We start from the raw sequence: 17,640 nt of genomic DNA, 5'->3' as shown, positions 1-17,640 counted from the left end.
GAGGTGTGGCGAGCCCCGCGAGCAATCACGGCCATTCAATAAAATCTGTGAGTTGGGCAAGCAAGATGCATCACTTCTGAAATGCTCCTGGTGTGGTATGGCGCGTGGCAGAGGATGGAACAAAACCGTGGTGCAGCTGAAACACAGCACAGACACACCCGGTGGAAAATCTGGGTGGGTCCAACATGAACAAATCACTGCGTCAGGTGTATTATGTGTTGTATAACAGCTAGGTCAGTGACGTGTGGTCCTTTTGATAAGGACAGTTGCGCAAAACTTACAAAACATTAAGACATTTCTAGATTTGTCACTGCTCATTTAATGGGAAATGTTTGTCTTCACCTCAGTACCAAAGCTGTTTCTTTTGCATAATCAGCAAATTGATTATTACCAAACCTAAGGATTTGGCCAGCTTGAACATTCACTGCATTCAAATTGTGAAAGAAAACCAAGCATATTGAGTGCATGCACTTTGGGGGAATCAAAATTATCATCCTCCTCATTCTGTGTCAGGGTCTTCTTTGCTTTGTCTCATTGCAGTAAAGTGATCCTAAAGTTCATCAATAAGACCAAACAGAGGTACAGTATTGTATGAGTGCCGGGAAGTCTGATACACTGGATTGGTCTCCAGACTAAAACAAGTACAAAAGAACGCAAATACTAGTACCAATAAAAGAAACAAAGCTTTAAAATAGTCTTGAACTTGGGACTTGGTAAAAGAGGGTCAACTGATGTGCTTTAGGCATTCTTTCTTATGAACCATTTGATGTCTGTCAATCATAACCTGTTGTCAGGACTTGGGTAAGGGAGTCTTTTCTGCTACTCAACGGTCTGGTCACATTCAGAACATGGTGCAAAGACGCCATGAGGAACTCAGGGAGTCACTGGTCGAGCTCTGGCACCTTTTGTGGAGCATTATTGTTATTTCCTTAGTCTGCTTTTTTCTTGTTAAACTTATTTTGCCCTTTTTATCTGTTACTAACATGCTTTGGAAACAAACTAACATCATTCATGGAATGTGTCATTCTACTAACCAGTACAGTTTTTGCCGTTTAACAATGTACTAACAGTATTGACCATCATATATTATTTGAGTAACAATCGTTATTCTGTTCACAGTTTTTAATTTCCTTTCTCCCCCCTTTTCCACAAAGCACTCAGGCATTGGACACGCTATGGTAAACAAACTACATTGTTCGGTAGATATCATTCTAATTGTTTCTTAGTTTGGGTTTGCCGTGTGTTTCTTTTCTTTCTTTTTTTTTTTTTTTTTTTACTGTAGACGTCATTTACAAAAAAGGGAAATTGCGGTTGGTACTCTTCTGCTTACTTTTCGAATCCTTTTTAATTTCTTGGTTCATTCATTGGTTTCACCCTCTTTATTTCACTTGTTTCCTGTCCAATTCTGTTTTGATCCACCTTTTTAGGAGCATCATTTCGAGCCTTTTGCATCAAGCTGTGGTTAATAATGAGGACCCTCTCCTGTCTGGCTGGCCTGATGCTCTTTGGCTCAGCCAGTTGTATCCCCATTCACTTTGCATGGCATGCACTTTGACTACGTGTTGCAAATGTCACACTGGCCATTTGTCAACATGAATGTGACAGTTGAGCTGTGTTTGTCATTGGTGCTTTTCTGGTGCGTTCTTATTTCTCTTTGTGGTTTCGCAGTGTCCATAAGCTTTTGCATGCATCTGCCACTGTAACAAGTGTGAAAACACTGATTCCCAGTATCCCAGTCAAGAATCTTTCTTTTTGTATGCTTGTAATCAAAAAGAAAAGACAAATGCATGCATGCTATTTTCTTTTTTTTAAAACCCATTTCCTATACTAAAAGGTGATTGTGCTTTTCATAGCATGTGCTCCCTCTCTAACCTAGTAGCACTTTCTGATTTCTTTTGTAGAACTGCTGGATGTACATATGGAATTAATAGTTTAACTAACCTAGATAACATTCTACTAACACCATTTTTGTGTCTGCCAAAGTACTTTTAAGTTGCAGTAGGGGCAATACTAACACTGTAGTATGGGCACTTTACTAACACTCTTAACTAGAATAGCATTCCTTTGAAGGCTTGCAGTCTTCCAACTAATCAAACTGGACAAAATAATAATAAAAAAACAAGAAAAAAGACAAAGAAAACAGACATGAAAATGGGTATAAAAAACATATAGGGAAGTCTGTCATAGACGACAAGATGGAAAGGCAATAACACTGCAGTATATAGGCTGTCTGAGTATAGCGTGTCCTTTCCCTGTGCTTTTTTTGTCTAGGTAACAATATCCGTGGATGGGATTCTGACCACCACAGGATATACACAAGAAGACTACACCATGCTAGGCTCTGACGACTTTTTCTATGTTGGAGGGAGTCCTAGCACAGCTGACCTGCCCGGATCTCCAGTTAGCAACAACTTCATGGGCTGCCTCAAGGAGGTAAACACCACTTACATGTGCACTCTGAGGCTGGTGGGTGTACAGGATATGACTGGCTTCACCTCAGGACACCAACACAGGCTATTCCACCCACACACTGACCCTGTCTCATCCTTTACACTTTGCTCTTTTCCTCACATACACTCACCCAAACTTTATTCTGCCTCATCAGTGCACTCATGTTATAGAGTGGAATTTACCACAGGCTTCATACAGCTCTGTCAGGTGCACTTCAAAGAGGAGCAGTGATCTTGAGATTAGTCAGTTGAATGTCATGAGCAGTCACCCAACTGACATACTTATATTATTATTCACTAGGGAATATATGCAGTAGACTGATGTTATCTTAGACCACTTACCTAATGACTTACTCATTACTATCTACACAATTTTAGCTTGTGCTAGAAATGAACAAAAAAACGTAGATCACTGTTTGACATATGCTTTCAGGTGATGTATTCATTTTGGCACATTTTGTATTTGGGATGGGGTAATGGGCCCTTTGAATCTGGCTCATGTCTTACAGTATGTTATTTGTCACTCGCCCCTTTTGATGTTCTAGGTGTATGTGTAGTGTACAATTTATCCCAAGAGATTAATCAAGAGAGGAAAAGATCATTTATCCTGCAGAAGGTTCATAAGTTATACCGTTCACTTTAAGCTGTACAGTAGTTTTTTATTTTTGCTGGTTAGGGATTCTGACTTAATGTATTTACTTCAGGACCCACCAGGGATATTCAAAGATATCTAGCAGGCAAAGTACTGCAAAATGATCTTTTAATTTCAAAAGCTGTTTCTCCTTCCCCTCTTTCATTGTTCTACCTCCTCTTGATCCTGTGGTGTCCTGCATTTGTCGCTCACCTCAAAGTGCAAGCTGTCATCCTCCGAGAATGTCTGAGGCAGCTCTGTTTAATGAGCAGGCAGGGTGTGGACTACATGTCCACACGCCATGTACAGCTCGTTAGAGGTCTCTTTTTAAAGGGGAGTATCTTAGTTTAACTACATGTCTCTGCTTCAGATAGGGTGCACCACCACAAGCATGGTCATGCACATCATTGAGCTGCCCTCACCGCTCTTGGTCAGCCTAACCACAGTGGCTGCTCTCACTATCCTGAGATCAATGTATATAATCGCTCAAACACTTTAAATATGGTGCATAGATGTGATTGTTCCCCTGAGATGTCAGACATACAGAATGTCTCCTCTATCTGCTGCTTATTTAATACAATTTGGTTTTATGGACATAAAATACGCCAGTGCTACATTCACTCCAGCTAACTTCACGGTGAACAATGAGGGCAAAAGAAGCATCACCGATCTGTTTTAACCGAGTATTCTTAGTTGTCGTTTTATTTGTAAAATATGCCTTCTTCATTGCATTCACAAGCTCTCATCCAGCCTGTTGCATTATGAAGAAGCCCCATCTCAGGTTTACTTTCTGTGTATGTCATGATCACAAATGAGAACAGGTTTACTGACATGCCGTGAGCCCTGATTGATGGCATGTTTCGTAGTGGTTTGTTGCAGCATTTGTGTGCAGATCCCAGTTTGAGTTGCCATGACTGCCTGTTGGGTTCTGATGGCAAAACAAACGGTGGTGTAGTAATTGCTCAGTTGTCACAGCCCTAGCTTGATGACAAATTAGTGCAGCACTACTAGCGCAGCACCAGTTGTAGCTCAGACCAAAGCTTCTTTGACTGTGAAAGGTGCCCTTTGTTTTGACTATAACGAATTGATTCTGGTTTACTGGCTGGTTTATTATCTGTAGCACCTATAGTCTACATGACTATGGTCCAGGCAGAGATATCTTCTTTTATTCCTTTACTCCTTTTTACATTTTTTCTTGTGTCAAAAAAGTCTTGTCAAATTATCTTTGGATTCTATTTCTATGAAATCTTCAAAACATACCATTGGCTCTGTTACAGACTAGACACCTTTTTTTAGAGGGAAGATAAAGACGTGGGAATAAAAACCTGCCATTATCTGTTTCCTGTTTTCCTTACAGTTGAATGCGGTCTGATAAAGTCAGTCACAAATAATTTACAAGAAACTAAGCCTGAGCTTACCTGATTCTGATGCACCACTATGAGCTCCATCCACCCGAGCAGTTGGACACAGTAGATCGGACTCAGTGATAAACATAATGCTCCATGCTAATGCAATCCCATTGGAGGTGTCCTTGTTTTCAGGTGAACGCTTAACATGACAACAAAAAAGAACATGGGCAGTGTTGTAACATGGGCAGTGCTGTAACTCATTTGATTTGTCCTGTTGAAAGCTATATAGATTTACCTTTAGAACTGTTTTGTTATATTAATACATAGCATGCTAACCATAATTGGGCTGTCTGTCACTTATTAGTGCTAGAGTGGTGTGGAAGAGATCATTGACTCTGCTTGTGCCCCCTAGGGGTAGACTGCCTGGCATACTATTGACCATATTGGGTTTAAAGTTTAGCTGTCTTCATAATATTTGCTTTGCAAACTGATTGACACATTATATTAAAACACTTCAAATGTGTGCAAATGTGTTTTTGTTGTAAAGTGCTTACATTATGGATTTCTTTTCTTTTCTTTCATTATCATTATCTATAATTTATGGCAAGATAATAATAGTCAATAATAGCACTCCTGTTTGAATGTCCCCCCCCCCCCTCCCCCTCCAGACACATATGCAAAAACATTATAGCTACTTTTTTGTCTTGATCAGTGTTTTAAATATTTACTTCACAAGGAGTGATTTACAGTGTTTAGAACAGAATGCAATGGAAGATGAGTTTCATACATAAATTGAGTTGATTAGTGAGACAGACACTGGTAATTAAAAACGATCAAGTTGACAAACTGGTCAGTTGAATCTTGCACTCTACCATATGATAATGATTCTCATCCATGGATAATTGGAATTTAATGACCTAATGGTACATTTTTTGTAATGGACTGCTACTGTCTGTCAATTCTGGACATTAGCTCTTCAATACTTGGCACCTCAAAGGTCACAGCACTAATGCACTTTGTTTAGGCACTGATGCCGATCCCTGTCTGGTCTAGGGTGAGCATATAAATGGATATTGATGTGAAGGATTCTGTATACAAATATGTACATTAGACTTGTGTATTTCATACATTTTCTAAATTATGCACTGTTTACTGTATTGAATGTTGCAATGTGTATGCTCATAGAGTCATTTTTACTTTGCTTTAGAAAGACATATCCATCATCTGCCCACTTTGATTTTAATCAGAAGCTGCAACAGGGGCCTTAATCAGCATTTTACTCCACACCTGCAATCAAGGCAGCAGTTTAGATTTATCAATCTCCATCTCACTTTTCACACACAATCCCAGGAAATGCTACCTGATAGATTCATTTTCCGCGACCCTTATGACCATTGCCTTTTAAGCTCAGGCTGTCTCCTCCTTTAGTTGACACTGAAGGTAAAAGTCATGGATGTCTCAACTATTTACACTTTAACCAGCCAGAGTATACTATTCATGTGTTGTGAAGGCATCAAGCAGGGTGATATGAGCGACATTTGGAGCCACGTAAACACAGTTGCTCACGCATAGATGCAGTGTGACAAAGATCACCAAGGTTTGAGCCCTGCTTATGACACACCGTCCTTAAGGGGGTGAAATGTCACATGGACAACTGCTGTTTTACTTATCCAGCTCATTCGTTTTTGAAAGCAGTTACACATACGAATTATTCAATGGCCTGGAACATTTACGTTCAAGCAACAACAGAAGTCAAATCTTTCACCTCGTTGGTGTGATATTCCACTGCATGTATGACTGTAGAAATGACTTACTTACTCTACTCCCAATTCAGGTTGTTTACAAAAACAACGATGTGAGACTTGAGCTGTCCAGGATGGCCAAGCAGGGTGATCCCAAGATGAAGGTCTATGGTACTGTGGCCTTCAAGTGTGAGAATGTGGCCACTCTGGACCCCATCACATTCGAGACGCCAGAGTCTTTTATTATCCTCAACAAGTGGAACGCTAAGAAGACAGGCTCCATTTCCTTTGACTTCCGCACCACAGAGCCCAACGGCCTTCTCCTCTTCAGCCATGGCAAGCCCAAGCAGCAGCCAAAGGATTCCAAGAGTCCCCAGACTCTAAAGGTGGACTTCTTTGCCATTGAGATGCTGGATGGCCATCTGTACCTGCTGCTGGATATGGGCTCAGGAACCACAAAGACCAGGGCAGTCAATAAAAAAGTAAATGATGGCGAGTGGTACCATGTGGACTTCCAGCGTGATGGCAGATCAGGTAACTTTCAAGTTCATTAACATATACTGTACAAGCCTTAGACCATGTAACATGAAGTTGTGGTATCCTACTGCTACATCCGTGGTGGCAACATGTTGCAACTTACACACGCAAATAGACAAAACGTAAGCAGATAAAGAAAACCTCTACAACACATGCACAGCATTTACAAATAAATATGCTAAGAACATATTCACAAATTTATGCAACATTGAAACAAACAACAAAATGTGCTACAAATACAGACAATGCAACCAAAAACACAACCTGCTGAAGTTGTTGAAAAAATATTCAATGAGTTAAGTTTCAAATTATAAAAAAAAAAAGATATCTGCTATGCACCTTATGTCTGAATTTGCAGCATGTTCTCTTATGCTGCGTTGTCAAAGTGACAGATGATTTTTTTTTTTTTATTGCATTATGTTTTGGCTGTTTATGTGTTTAGTTGCAATGTGTTAGGCCCCCAGGGCCAATGCATACATAAATATCTGCATTTTTGTATGAATGATGATGAACTTGTCTGTTGTCTGAATGAATACTACATCTCCACTGGAAATGTATTTGCACTGGATGCTTGTTGTAAACCGTGTCAGCCATTTAGTGAAAAGTTGTTAGGTGTTGTTGGCGGTAACGTAACTTCAGAGGTACCTTTGTGTCATATGTCATGATTCCAGACACACATTTGCCACAAAAAAACGTTGCCCTCTTTCCCGTTGTGTCCTCTAAGCCCTGGGTTGCTCTGCTGTTGTCCCTGTTGATTTGCTTATCTAAGCAGCAATTTGTTAGTGTGTGCTTGGAGCCAAGGCCCTTCAATGTCATGTTGCAAATTAGATGTACCCCTTGACCATGTTTTCCACTCCATCTCAAGAGGTGGAAATTAGATTAACTGTTTCATTACCCACCAAAGCAATACAAGGCTGTGGTCTAAATTGGGCTATATACATTGTTAGAATAGCTCTAGTACAGAATATAAATAAATATATATATATATATATATATATATATATATATATATATCACATTTTTAGCTCTTCTAAATGTACTTTAAAAGCGATATTTTTCAAGTTTTTAATGGTCAAGTGGTATTTGAGACTAGTACTCCAGTGGTAACTCACTTTACATCGACAGTACATGCAAATAACGTTAGCCTTGTTGAGAGAACCATCTTGAAGGGCTTTGAAACTGAACTTGCCATTCAAAAGGCCCTTTTCTTTATCCATTTCTGCTGAAGGAGGTTTGTTTCTTTAATTTTTTTTCCGGGAAAGTCTTGAGCTGCATGTTAATGATCATTGATATAGTTAAGAGTAGATAGAGTAATAAAGCCTGGTACTCAGAACAGGAAGTATCTCTTGAGATTAAGTGGGTGGGGGTTAACAGACGTGTTCTGATGTGTTACATAATAGTATTTAACCACAAAAGTTCAAAACGTTTGTCAATATGGACATGCTGTATATCGTTTGATTGGTAAAATTCTCTGCAATTGAATAATTCAGTTCATTTTACTGAAATCATAAGCACCAAAGCATTATTCATGATCTTAGTGCTCATGCTATTTGAAAAAAAAAAAAAAAAAAAAATGATGATGCTTCCCTACCTGTACGCTGTCCTCAACACTCAATCCTCGTCCATTCCTGGCTTATTTATATTCCTCTAGTCTGTAAGTGTCCACAGATCAAAAGGATAACAAGGTTTTTTCACAAGAATTAATCCAGGTTATGAATATTGTCCTGTAGAACCCATGCTAATTGTCCGCTAACTGTCTGCTAACTTCATTAGCCGATCTCATTCCGTCTGAAATAATATATTTCTCCTTGCCCTGCACCGTGTTGCTTGGTATGTTTCTTTTCCTCAGGTTGCTGCCTACAAATTGAAATTATCAACCTTTTTCTGTTTAGTTTTTACCCCGGGACAGCCCCGGACGCCCAACAAGCGCTCCCACTGTGGAGCGTCAATACGCTGCGTCATCTCTCTGAGCAGCCATCTTAGAAAAAGCTGTCATTGGCTATCAACATGTCAATCATGGCAGTTGTGGCCAATGACATTCCCTTTCCAGCGGTATATAGCATGATAGGAATATCCAATGGGAACCAGTCCAAATTAGGTAACAGACCTAAGCCCCGCCTCCCAGAGCCAGCATGCGCATACATGTGATTTATGAGAAAAAAATATGATCAACAGTGTTTGAATGAATGTAAAAAGGTTTTGTAAGTCATTTTAAGTATTTCGTATGTTTTGTCTAATAGCATAGAAGTGAGTAAAAGCATTTAGCAACATTTGGTCACTTGGAGAAGTTTTGGAGAGGTTTTGGTTCACCGGTGACACTTGTTATACCAAATACTGAAAACTCCCTAGCTCCCATTAGGTTAGTACTAGAGTTCTGAAACTTTATAGAGGTCTTCTTGACAAGGTCTAGAATGTATGTGTTGTGTTCTGCATAGTGTGGCACAAAGTATTTTTTTGTTATTTATTTTCAAAAATTACGTTTTTTTTTAGACAGGACCAAAATAACTATTTTGAACCATGTTTGAACTGCTGTAGTGTATGTTGTGTTTAAACACATGCTAATCAAGCACATGTCCCTAGAGTAAAAGAATTTAGGTTTCAAATGAAGCCTCATACATGCATTTTGGCCTTGCAGTTCTTCTGTTATAAGCTTTTCCCTTTGGGAACGAGAAATAGGCAAAAATCAGGCAAAAGAGGTGGATGTTAACAGGTTAAAAGAGCCTTTTAATTGTGATTTAGGATCACAGGTTTAACTTCGTAAGCCATACAGTGTGCGGCCCTGCCTTTTCAGAGTGTGCAGCACATCCATGGCGGTCACCGTCCTCCTCTTGGCAGGCTCTGTGTAGGTGACAGCATCGCAGATCATTTTCTCCAGGAATACCTTCGGAAATGCGCTTCGCTCTGCCGAGCCAGATGGCGGGTTTGGTGATCCACTTTACGGTTTCTGCTAACATTACTGCTGCATTGCTTCCTGATTTCCCAAACTACGGCGCGGCCCGAGGTCAAAATCACAGGATGCTCGTGCATCAAAAATTTGTGGCATTAAAAGGAATTAACTTGCGTGTTAACTCGTTATTATCACGTTCATTTTGATAGCACTAATATATATGTATACTGTATATATATATATATATATATATATATATATATATATATATATATATATATATATATATATATATATATACAGTATTTCGCAAAAGTAAGTACACCCCTCACATTTTAGTAAATATTTTATTATATCTTTCAATGGGACAACCCTGAAGAAATTACACTTTGCTACAATGTAAAGTATTAAGTGTACAGCTTGTATAACAGTGTAAATGTGCTGTCCCCTCAAAATAACTCAACACACCGCTGGCAACAAAACTGAGTACACCCCTATGTTAAATTCCCATAGAGGCAGGCAGATTTTGTATTTTTAAAGGCCAGTTATTTCATGGATCCAGGATACTATGCATCCTGATAAAGTTCCCTTGGCCTTTGGAATTAAAACAGACCCACATCATCACATACCCTTCACCATACCTAGAGATTGGCATGGGGTACTTTCCATAAAATCATCTCTCAATGCAAATCAAACCAGCTATTAGGCTAACTGACATAAAACCATGCCAATCTCTAGATATGGTGAAGAGTATGTGATGATGTGGGGCTATTTTAATTCCAAAGACCAAGGGAACTTTATCAGGATGCAAATAAAAATCTGCCTGCCTCTATGGGAATTTAACATAGGGGTGTACTCACTTTTGTTGCCAGCGGTTTAGACATTAATGGCTGTGTGTTGAGTTATTTTGAGGGGACAGCACATTTACACTGTTATACAAGCTGTACACTTAATACTTTACATTGTAGCAAAGTGTAATTTCTTCAGTGTTGTCCCATTAAAAGATATAATGAAATATTTACTAAAATTTGAGGGGTGTACTAACTTTTGTGAGATATTGTATATTAATCGAGGGTTTTTTTTCACTTCTAATAATGGAAGTGGATGAGTGAATATAGTCCTATACAGCAATATATAACAACAGTACTGAGTGGCTTGGATTTAACTTAACATAAGTGTGGAAGAAAAAGCTGTGGGTGACTTTTCAAATAACATAAATCTACAACATTTGGTTATGTAGACCAAACTATAAGAAACGCTGTCTAAATTAGATTGTGTTCATTATCTGTCGAGTAACCTCCCATCATCCACCCCCACACACTAACACACGCACACAAAAGCTATCGAACATCTTTTTCGCTGTTCTCTCTGTCTACTCTGCCTAAGTTTCCATGGAAACAGGAGGTGGTCTCTCCCAAGACTGACACAGTTACTGCACAGTGCTGTGCTGAGCTGTGCACTAATGACATTTCAGAATAACTTTTCTTCCCTTCCTCAAGTCTAAGGCGTCAACACTCGCATACTGAAGTGTAAAGGACATTAAAAAGGTCTCTGTAATGTTATGACTTCCCATGTTAGAAGAGTAACACAATGGTTAGAGGGCAGCAGAGTACACATTCAATTTTGCAAGTATGCTGTCTAAAATCTTGCATCTCAAGATTTCAATAAACTGCACAAATCACTTTTGTTTGCAGTGTGTAAATATGTGTGCATGGCACCTCAAATGAAAGCATTAGAATGTTTGCAGTTCCTTTTTGTATTGAAAAGGCCTCATGCGATTTCCATTCCCACATGATACATGTAAATGCAATGGTGTATTAAATATCAAATTTGTGCATATCGAGTGATATAAAAACTTCTACGGTGTTCTAAATACAGATTTTTATATTATTTTTTTACAACATGAGTTATTGCTACATCATATTTCTGTAAAAGCTGAGCTGATTCAGAGCTTTATGAAATAAAGAAATGGGCACAGTTCATTTGTGGACATAAACTTTAAATTGTGTAAAGACACGTTTTGATAGATGTGTATGCTGTGCCGTGCTGTAACCTATTAGTTACCTTTATGAGAGTCTGAATGGAAATAATCAATTTCTGTCAATATACAACCGTTATTATTCAGTTTTAATATTTCACATGTAAAGCTCAGTAAAAAATTCCAGTCCCTCCATATGTCATAATGCTAGCTTGGCTCGTGTAGGCTATTATACACCCCACCGCCCTTTTTGTTACACTTTTTTAATAATTTATAGAATTAAGGTAATTTTTTACCATAAGAAAACAATTCACTAGTCCCCTGAGAGCATGAGTCACAAAACAAATGGTATGCTCTGCTTTTCATCTGTGTGTCAGATGTTTTATTAATACACACCACCAAGCATATCACTCAAAACAAAAGTGAAACTCAACAGCCAGGCATAATTATGTGCAGCCGGGTCCTCCATGCGCAACACTTCCTGCCGCCGTGACAGTGGTGGATAATGATCCCTGCCCTATTTAGTTTAGCCTCCTCTCACTGCAGGAAGCAACCCTGTAAATGGACTCTTGCTCTCAGACAGCATCTTCTGACCTCAATGCATTAGAGACGCTAAAAGACACTCTGCTTTTAAGTGTGGGCTTCTGGGCTGTGAGTGCCGTGGGTCACTCATCAGAGACATTACGCGGACATTGCTCTGTTGAAGCACCACTTCCCGCCAGGGCATGCACGCGACTACTTCACACAAAAACATGCACACACGTACAGTACACAAACCCATCCACATACGCACACTTCCCCTAAGCCCACTCACAAGCTACTCTCTCTACAGAGAATCCAATCACATAGAGCGATTTGGCCGTATCGCCCTAACTGGATTGTAGTAATCCCCTGTCTAACATGTTTTGGGGATGTGTGAGTGGGGTTAGGGGACATCATGCCAAGTTGAACATAGCTGCTGATGCAGAAAGTGTGAGAGAGATCGGAGCTGTCCTTTGGACCCCTGCCTTCAGGTTTGATGATGGAGTACCTCTTACAGCTCAGAGATGGAAAGAGAGGGATGGACAGAAATGTGGTCAAAGGGTTTTAAAGTTGGCTGGAATGCTGCTCTTCGTCATCATTATCCATCCTCATTTATTGCCTGCATCATCATTTTGATCAACCCTCCTAAACTGTACATCCTGTACTTGCTTCTCAAGATATTGCCGTTCCCTCATCTGCTTTCTTATCTGTCATCATATACCCCTCCCTCATCTTCCCAGACATGTTTATCTCCATGTTCCCATCTTGTTCTGTATCCATCTCCTCCTCCTTTTATGCTTGGTAGCGTTCACAGAAACACATCCCCTTCCCCTCTCGGCTATGAATACCGTTACAAACATAGGCAGACCTGCAATGTGTGTGTTTCCCATGCTGCTAGCCTGGTGATGGCACATGTCCCCATGGGATTGTATAGTGCCTTCTGACTTAACATAGCTTGACTGTGTGTACACACTTCCTTACAGGACTGTGACAAGTGAGCAGAACAGTCGGAGTAGATGCCTTAAAGATGCTGACATCCTTCTCTTGTCTCCCACTTACATCAGTTGTAGACTTACAGCATGCTTGCTTGTCATTTACAACATTAATAAGACTTAAGTATAGATACCATGGGATTTAAATAAGTCATTAGATGATTGCTTATTTACTTTGTAACTGTATAATTGACAAAGTAATGTTACAAACCAATATATTTGTACTACCTGTCATATGGAGAGATCTAACATAACTGGGGTGTAGATACTTCCATCACAATTCACGCTAACGACACTAACGCTCATTCTTCAGCCGGGCACCTGGTCTATTCGAGAAAAGTTTCCTCGCTAATGAGTTTGATGTACTGAGCTCGTTAGCGATAACCCGAAGGGAGCTGTTCTGGCTACGTGACGGGTGGCCCTTGCCAATTGTGCAAAGCTTGTAAGTCACAACAGCTGTGGCTGGAGAGAGCAGGGGCAGTGGGTGGCGGCAGAAAAGTGCTAGAACAGATGCCGGGGGCCAAGACCCTGAGAAAAGATCCGGAACATGTAAGTGGGACCAGGTTAATCATTGTGCACTTGGTCCTTAGCTGTCTCTTTCAAGCACTTTTGCAAGAAGGCTGGCTCACCTTGGCTATAAAGAACATACAGTACATATCCACAGTTATTGTTGGCTAATGTAGTGGCACCTTTTATAGAGATTCAGATTTAACAGATCAAACAGCCAAGAAAAACAACTACTACATCTACAATTAAATTGGGCTTTCATTGAAAACCGATATATACAGTACAGATAGTTGTCATACGTATATTTAATTGTGATCTGTAAATACCAATGATTGCAGTAATGAAATGTGAAAGGCCCCGTTTAATGTCTTAAGTGCCCTGCAGAAAATTCATGTGTAGCTAAGGGCTTGTTTCAACATAAACAATTTGACAAGAAAACTAACTTAAAAGCTGCACTCTTCTTCAACATACAAGCAGTTAGGACTCGGCCATGTAGCCCAAGGCAATCAGCTAATAGCTCTTCCATATCTGCCATTGCATGCATCTGCCACTCAAAATGCAAATTATGCCTTAATGGCAATTCTTTTTTTGAGCATCCTTTACCTACTGTTTCTCTGCCACTCTTCCCAGGAAATGGCCTGTGTGGGTCCTCAGCAGCGAGGTATATAGATTTAGGACAAGGATGCGGGTAGTGGAGGGAGCCACCATTAATTAAAGATCCACAATGGCTCCTGCACTCAGAGTAACAGATCCATATACAAATTAATCACCCGGTCTGAGTCCCACAGTAAGGCCTTCCTTTCCACAGCTTTACAGTCCAGTCATGTCCGCTGTTGTTTACCGTGCTCCAGATCGAGAATTAAACCTGAATGAGAGCGATAAATCATGGTGGGGAAACACACAAACTCTCATTGCAGGTTTATGTGTTGGAGAGGCAAACAGAAGGAGAGACGGAGTGAAAAAAACAGACTGCAGTCCGTTAATCAAGTTCAAAAAGATGGCCATGATGTTTTTTTTTTGTTTTGTTTGGTTGGCTGAAATGATAGAAGGGGTAACGATTTTTCTTCTCCTCTTCTTTCGTTTTTAGGACCACTGCTTTATAGATAAAGTAGATTTATTATGGGAAATCCAGGGAAAATGCAGAGGATACTCTTAGGGATCCTAGATTAGGCTACTAATAGACTAGCTGTCCCGTGATTAATGTGTCTTATCAACACTCATCAGTCATTCTAAATGAAGAAAATCCTGACCTTGTCCAGATGGATAACACCAATTAAGCTAATTTCTTCATCAAACCATCTTTAAATGGTCTTCTCTGCATGTTTGTGTTACTGCAGGGCAGATAGTGGTTTTAGCATCTACAGTCACCAATAGTTGTTATAATGTGTCCATCTGATGAATAACCTCAGAGTTATAAAAAAAAAAAGAGGAAAAAATAAACTTATCCCACTGTATCTTATCTTTTTAGGTACCATCTCTATCAACACCCTACGTACTGCCTACACAGCCCCCGGAGAAAGTGAGATCCTGGACTTGGATGACAATCTCTACCTCGGGGGTCTGCCAGAGAACAAAATGGGGCTTGTGTTCCCCACTGAGGTGTGGACAGCACTACTCAACTACGGTTACGTGGGCTGCATCCGGGATCTATTCATTGACGGACAGAGTAAGGATGTCCGGCGCCTGGCCGAGGTCCAGAAGGCTGCCGGGGTCAAGCCCTCCTGCTCTAAGGAGCTTCCCAAACAGTGTTTGAGCAATCCTTGCCAAAACAATGGGGTCTGTAGAGAGGGCTGGAACCGCTACGTGTGTGACTGCTCTGGGACTGGATACCTGGGACGCTCCTGTGAAAGAGGTAGGACTTTGTTTTTGTCTCATTTTGTCTACCCAGCTGTTTGGTAGCACGACAGATTTGCCTGGTAGGCATAATCTGGATTTGTCAGTGTGAAATGTTGATGATGCTACACAGCGACTTCTACCACACTATACATTGTGTTGAGGTAAGCATTGGATCGTGAAAATGTGAATGTAATTGACATCAAAGAAAAGCAGAAAAATATTAATATTATTTTTAATTATATACACTTCAGATTTAATATTCTTTTTCTGAAAGTGACCTCATTTTAAGTTCTGTTTGAACAGCATCTCCAGACAAAAGCCTGCAGGTGGTCCTTTTATCCAGGCTGATGGTTGAACATCAGCAGCTCTGAAACAGCCAAGTGAAAGTAATACAAGCTGAGAAAGAAAGTGTGCATGTGGAGGCAGACAGCCACAGAGGGGCAGACCGAATGAGTCAGGGTACGTAGAGTGTTGACTGCTTGATGTTAGACTATGTTGAGTGGCAGGTGACTGATGCACCACTGAGACGCTGCTGGTCACGTCCACCATGCACACTAGCCTGTGAATTGGTTGTCTTCTGCTAACCATTTGGCTCATCAAACCACTCGCTCATGACCGGATTTGGTGTAGAATACTTATCCCCCGCTCCTCCAGAGAAGAGAAACAGGAGAAGTGAGTGTCACACAGTGAACTCTTATAGCTCCATGTCTTAGCTGGAGCACACGTAAAACTGACACCTGCAGTAGTTTATTACATGGAAAGCTCAGTTTTTATGGGTGCTCGTAATTAAATAAAATAAAATCACAAATTCTTTAGTAGTGTTTCACGTTAGTTGCTGTAGCTCATGGCATAATAAACAATATTTGTTTGTGTTTGTTTAGAGTTGCATTTGCTTGAAGTTAGTCCCTGAGACCATCTTGATGAACTGGCCTTAGCACTCACTGCCGATCCTTTTTACTTTAGTTGTATTTTGTTGTTACCACATCTGTAATGTAGCTGAAAATAACAACCAGTCATAAAGACATTTCTGTGTTCACTAATGCAAGGCTCCACATGATCCCGCTTTTCTGAATTTTCAGCAATAGCTTGTTGGCCTTTCTAAACGGAGAAATGTCTTTTGACCTCTTTGATTGAAATATAGCCGGATTAAAAGAACAACCAGCTGTGTGAGGAAGACAAATTCTTCACTTGCTAATATGGTCAGCTCTGAGGCAATAATTTTCTGAATTGGAATTTCAGGCTTATTTACATAATCAGACTGAGTGAATAAATATGTTGGCTGTATAGTTTATTCACCAATTAGATTTCCAATATAAACCTATATTAATTGTCAAAGATTTGGGTGTAATGAAAATCTGTTGAGAGTCTTAAGAATATAGTTTACCGGTTTTTGGATTCAATCACAGATAAGTGGCTTAATGTTTATTTTGTGTTCATGAATTAATATTTAACCAAGTGCATCAGCGGAAGTGTATATTCACTGTATGTAAAGCAACTGTATACAGTGAATCTATGATTATCATATCAACGTGAATGTTACCCTACACTAGTACAATATATCCTTTTAAGTCCCTAAAGCCAGGATTGTATGCAAGTTGTAAAGCCTATATGATGCAGCAGTATGTATTGAGTTTTCATCATGAAGTTTCAACAGAGCGATTGCAGCAAATGAGCAAAAAAACAGTTAACATATGCATAATCAAGGCAAATGTCAAAAAGAGCCCAAGCGTGTCACACTGTTATCACTGCGTGATGCATCTGCACAGGAATGTCAGCAGGAACAGGTTCTCTCATCAGGGAGAAAAAATTAACTCCAGTTGGAATGTAACACATCCCACACAGTTACATGTGCCGTCTGTACATATGCTCGTGCTTATCCTCTGTACTCAAGTTACTCACTTGATAAAATGGTGTTGCCTAAATATCCTGTAATTGGAATGTAGAACATATCTGGCTAAGATGCTAATGATACAGCTGGATGCTGATAGAAATCTGCTGAGTCAAATGAAAGCAAAATAAAACAAAGGTACATGATAGCAGAAATATTTTGTATTTGCGGTCATGAATGCAGTTTACTCAGTCTTGTGAATGCAGTAATGTAGTTAATGCTAAGGCAGGACATTAATATTTAATTATAGAGAAAAAGCTAAGGTACATAAAGGAGAGTAAGTGAATCTCCTCCATCTCTGATGAATGTGTCAGTTAGGCT

At 39.9% G+C, this 17,640-nt stretch overlaps 1 protein-coding gene across 4 annotated transcripts in view; it reads left to right on the top strand.

Moving 5' to 3' along the window:
- The window catches only part of LOC114571718 (neurexin-1a), a 264,301-nt gene that overhangs the window by 89,136 nt on the left and 157,525 nt on the right, over positions 1 to 17,640 (top strand). For 2 of the 4 annotated variants that reach the window (XM_028602858.1, XM_028602856.1), the window contains exons 6-9: positions 1,155 to 1,178; positions 2,272 to 2,433; positions 6,265 to 6,706; positions 15,064 to 15,447. In XM_028602858.1, coding sequence (XP_028458659.1) covers positions 1,155 to 1,178; positions 2,272 to 2,433; positions 6,265 to 6,706; positions 15,064 to 15,447 — 1,012 coding nt within the window. Of the gene's footprint in view, positions 1 to 1,154; positions 1,200 to 2,271; positions 2,434 to 6,264; positions 6,707 to 15,063; positions 15,448 to 17,640 lie in introns of all 4 variants that reach the window. The other 2 variants (XM_028602857.1, XM_028602859.1) reach the window with 2 other exon arrangements.

This window comes from Perca flavescens, chromosome 17 (genome assembly GCF_004354835.1).
Source record: "Perca flavescens isolate YP-PL-M2 chromosome 17, PFLA_1.0, whole genome shotgun sequence".
Lineage (NCBI taxonomy): Eukaryota > Metazoa > Chordata > Actinopteri > Perciformes > Percidae > Perca > Perca flavescens.
Note: the sequence above shows the minus strand (reverse complement) of the source record. Positions and strands in the feature narration are given on the sequence as shown.